This window comes from Phaethon lepturus, unplaced genomic scaffold, assembly GCF_000687285.1.
Source record: "Phaethon lepturus isolate BGI_N335 unplaced genomic scaffold, ASM68728v1 scaffold44067, whole genome shotgun sequence".
Classification (NCBI taxonomy): domain Eukaryota; kingdom Metazoa; phylum Chordata; class Aves; order Phaethontiformes; family Phaethontidae; genus Phaethon; species Phaethon lepturus.
The window spans coordinates 559-4,696 of record NW_010550577.1 but is presented as its reverse complement, the minus strand read 5'-3'; the positions used below and the strand labels follow the sequence as shown (position 1 = coordinate 4,696).

General features: G+C 49.4%; 1 protein-coding gene across 1 annotated transcript; it reads left to right on the top strand.

Annotated features, from left to right (window-relative positions):
• Positions 1-438: 438 nt before the first annotated feature.
• LOC104623491 (chymotrypsin-like elastase family member 1) lies at positions 439-3,847 on the top strand (the record flags this gene model as incomplete). Its single annotated transcript, XM_010290592.1, has 5 exons — positions 439-485; positions 863-994; positions 1,772-1,908; positions 2,058-2,197; positions 3,698-3,847. Coding segments are annotated over exons 1-5 (606 nt in total), but the record flags the coding sequence as incomplete, so codon positions are not given.
• Positions 3,848-4,138: the final 291 nt, after the last annotated feature.

The window sequence follows — 4,138 nt, the reverse complement described above, 5'->3', positions numbered from 1 at the left end:
CAGATTGCCTACGCTCACGCCCCGGGGTACTGCTGCCACTCCTGCGGTGGAACCTGCGGATGGGTCATGCCCGCAGCTCATTGCCTCAGCCTGTGAGGAGGGTAAGAAGAGTTAGAACTCGTGCTCTGCTCGTCGTTCTTGCTGCAGGCGGGAGCCGGACCCTTCCCACCCTCGAGCTCCCCGGCGGTGCCGTTCCTTGCGCAGCTGGGCGTCTCGCCGCGCGCTTCATCAAGGGAACCGCAAAACTCTGTTTGCTTTAGCCTTGATTTTACACGTTAATCGCCGACTTCCTGGAAGTGGAAATCAAGCTGATTGCCGACTGGCATAAAAGGAGGTACATTTGCATGAATGCGAGCATTTTGGGTGGGTTTGCGTCCCGAGAAACCTGCACAGAGGGGGAAAGGTTGAAGGAAATGCGTGTCTTGTAGCTCACGGGCCATGTTGTACAATTTGCTCTGCGGCGTGTCTAACGCACCGCCTGAACGGTACGGCACGACACCAACCAGCAAACACCCTTGGTTACTCACGCCTTTAGTGAATGTACTTGCGATAAAGCGTAACAAGCTGGTCCTTCTCACCCTGTTTCAGATAGATGCAGACACTCAAAGTGAACGTTCTCGTTCCAGACCGAGCTCAGCCCTGTATTACCTGATGCTGCACCTCCACTTGCTTTGCAGCAAACTGCAGGCAGCATTTGCCTAATTCGTAAGACCATTTAGCTACAGTCCATTGAAAATCCTCCGGTGGAAGGTGCTTTAGAAATCACTACACTGGTGGAAGGTCTCAGCGGTGCGGGAGTTACAGTGCAAAGCTAGCGGTGGGAAGTAGTTTTCGCATTCATTATTCTGTGATTTGTTTTCAGGCCACCAGGAGCAACCTACCGAGTGGCTCCGGGTGAGCACGATCTCTTGGAGGTGGATGGCACCAAGTCCTATATTGGTGTGGACAGAGTCTTCATTCGTGATGGCTGGAATCCCTACGGCGTTGCCAATGGGTAATTATTTTGAATATTGTCAGGTAGCTGAATGCTACTTAGCACCCTGTCCCGCTAGTGTTTATGAGCACATTCAGTCCAGTTCCAAGTGAGGCTGGATTTGTGGGAAGCACTGGAAGATCATGCAATGGAGATTTCCCAAATGACCTCCTCTCTTGGGGGTGTTACACGGTCTATAACCTCGATATGACCTGGATAACCTCGGTCCTGTTTAGCCCAAGATGGGGAAAAGCCAGAGCCTCACAGGGGGGCCCAGGATGCGTGGCAGATTCAGGGGCTGACAGCAGTCACACCACTGTCCGTATCTGATGAAGGGAAGCTAACGGGAAATGCCGAGGGTCACAGAATCACAGAATCACAGAATCACTAGGTTGGAAAAGACCTTCAAGATCATCAAGTCCAACCATTAATCCAGCGCCACCATGTTCCCTAAACCATGTCTGTCTTAAATCCCCCCTCAGAGGCATGTCTGTCCACCCAGGGTCCACTGAAATTCCCTCTGAGGTTGGCTGCCTCCAAAGGAGTAGGAGGTTTTTGGGGGCTCTCAGCCCTTTACCAGTCTGTACCATGACCTCTTCTCTCTGAATTGCTCATGTTTTCCTGTCGCCTGTGATAGCTGTAAGGATTAATTCATAAAGTTTGCAAGGTGCTTGGCTGTCACCATGCCAGAGGCTAGAGACCTGTACAAGTGAGAAAATACGAGTGAGGACATCAGATCTGATTTATGACTAATTCAGGATTTTCAGTAAAGACTCTTTTACCTGTACCCTCTTTCAGCTATGACATTGCCCTGCTGCGTCTCAATTCTCCTGCCTATGACAATGGGTTCACTGAGCTGGGAGTGCTTCCACCTGAAGGAGGAATTTTGCCCAATAATTATCCCTGCTATATTACCAGATGGGGGTTGGTTAGTGGTACGTAAGGGGGAAGAAGGAGGAGTGTTGAAGTTCCCTCCTGGTTTCAGAGGGACCGCTGTGCAGGTAAGGCTGCCCGGGGCAGGGTGTGGGCTTCCTTCCTCAACTGCTGGAGCTCCTGGACCAAGATTTTAGCCTTTCTCTGCTAGTGCAGCAGCGCGGGCAGACTGCAGGAGGTGATGCTGCCGGGATCAACCATAAGATCTGCTCCCAGAACGACTGGTGCGGACCTCAAGCAAAAGTCACTATGATCTGTGCAGGTGGAGATGGCGTGAAGTCCGGATGCAGTGTAAGATCTGTTGTTACCAGAGGGTTTTCAAGCTCCTTTCTTTCTTTTTCCCTTCCTATCTGACTTTGCTGTTCCTTCAGTTGGGACCTGGTTTTGTCATTTCTCCACCTGCAATAGCTCTCCTGCAAATCCTGGCCCTTTCGCTGCTTTCTGCTGAATATCTTCTAAACCAAACTGCTGACGTTCCTTCATCGCCCCAGAGCAGCCAGCAGAGAGAAAACCTCCAAATCCTCAGGGTACATGTCTTCCCTCTGATTCTGGAGGGGAGATTTGCCCTTTCTTCAAGCAGCATGTCCCATTGACCAGATCCTGGGGAACGGGTTGAGGCTTTGGCAGTCCCCTCTGCCCTCATCCAAAGGATGAAGCTGCAGGGAAGTCCTACCACTCCTCCAGTGTTGCTGTCATGTTGCACCCTGGACCGTGGTTAGGTGGAAGAGGAAGGTGCTGAGAGGCCTCCTTTGTCGCAGGGGCTCCAGGCGGCATGGTGGTCCCCCGTGCTTTCACCCTGCTTGTCCCCCACCTCCTCCCCAGCTGCTCTGCTTACACGGAGGATGCTGAAAACTTTGGCTGTGTCCAAGTTGCTTCTGTGGGAAAGGAGGATGCTGTGAGGTGCCTTTTATTCCAGGGGCTCCAGATGGCCCCAGCATCCAGGCAAGGAGGTTTGGTGTGTGCCCGCAGGGGCTACATGTTTCCTTTGCCTGCATTCCCGTCACTACAGAGGTGGCTTCTGGTGAAAGCAACCATGCAGAGTCCTTAAAAAATAATGGACAAATATGTAACATATTTTATTATTTAAATATATGAACATAATATAGAAACATATAGAAATAAAACAGGTTACACAATTATACATAGTACAATTCTAGGTATAGTATAATTATAGGTCTATAGATATTTACTGTATTTTTTGGTGTGGTTTAATTATGACAGCACCCAGTTACAAACCAGGTTCTGAGACAAGCAAGAGCCTTTATCTTCTCATATATTTTAACTTGAGTTTCTTTCTTTTTCACTGCCTTAACTTCCCCAGACCCTTTGAATGTACTTGTTTGCAGAGAGCAATAGGACCAGTGTTTCCCTTCTACCTGGTTCCTTGTAGCTGGAGAGTGCGCTGATTTTTTAACAGAGATGCTGTGCAGGTGCATGTGATGCAACATGCCCTGGACCATTGGCTTATAGTCATTATAGCTGAAACGGTGCTGGTAAATTAGGGTTTCAGCTCTTCTTGGGGTGTGTATGTGTATATATGTGTGTGTACGTGCATGTAGACGAGATAATAAATAGTGGGTCTGATCTTTGTGGCACCTTGGGAGGCACTGAGCGGTCTCTGCTCCCACGTTGCTGGGGAGCAGTCAGGCCTTTGCAAAGAAAGCAGCACAAATTTTTATTTGGATGTTCAGTACAGTGATTAACTAACTGGTTCTCCTTAATCCTATCCAGTCATCCCTCAGCTGCTGGGATAATTTGTCTTAGTATGTTCCTCTCCTTCCTCTGATCCAGGGGCACTCTGGGGGCCCTCTCAGCTGCTACAAAGACCATCAATGGCAAGTCCACGGGATTGTCAGTTTTGGGCTAGTTCCTTACTGTAACACCTACAAGAAGCCGACAGTCTTCACACGTGTGTCAGCCTACGTGGACTGGATCTACAGCGTAAGTTGCTTAGTGCCTGCGAGGTAACCTGATGCATCTCCCATGAAGGCAAGGGATTGCCAGAGGAATTGGATCCGTTCATTTATTAAATGATTAGGAGTTGAACTGGGAGTTCTGGGGGGGTGCTAAGATCAGGATATTTGGTTCTACTTCTGGTGTAGTGAAACTATTGGAAGGAACTGTAAGAGATCAGGTTTGAGACCACCTGAGGAACCTGCATATGCACAAGTCTATGGGATCTGATGAGATGCATCCCAGAGTCCTGAGGGAATTGTCTGATGTAGTTGCCAA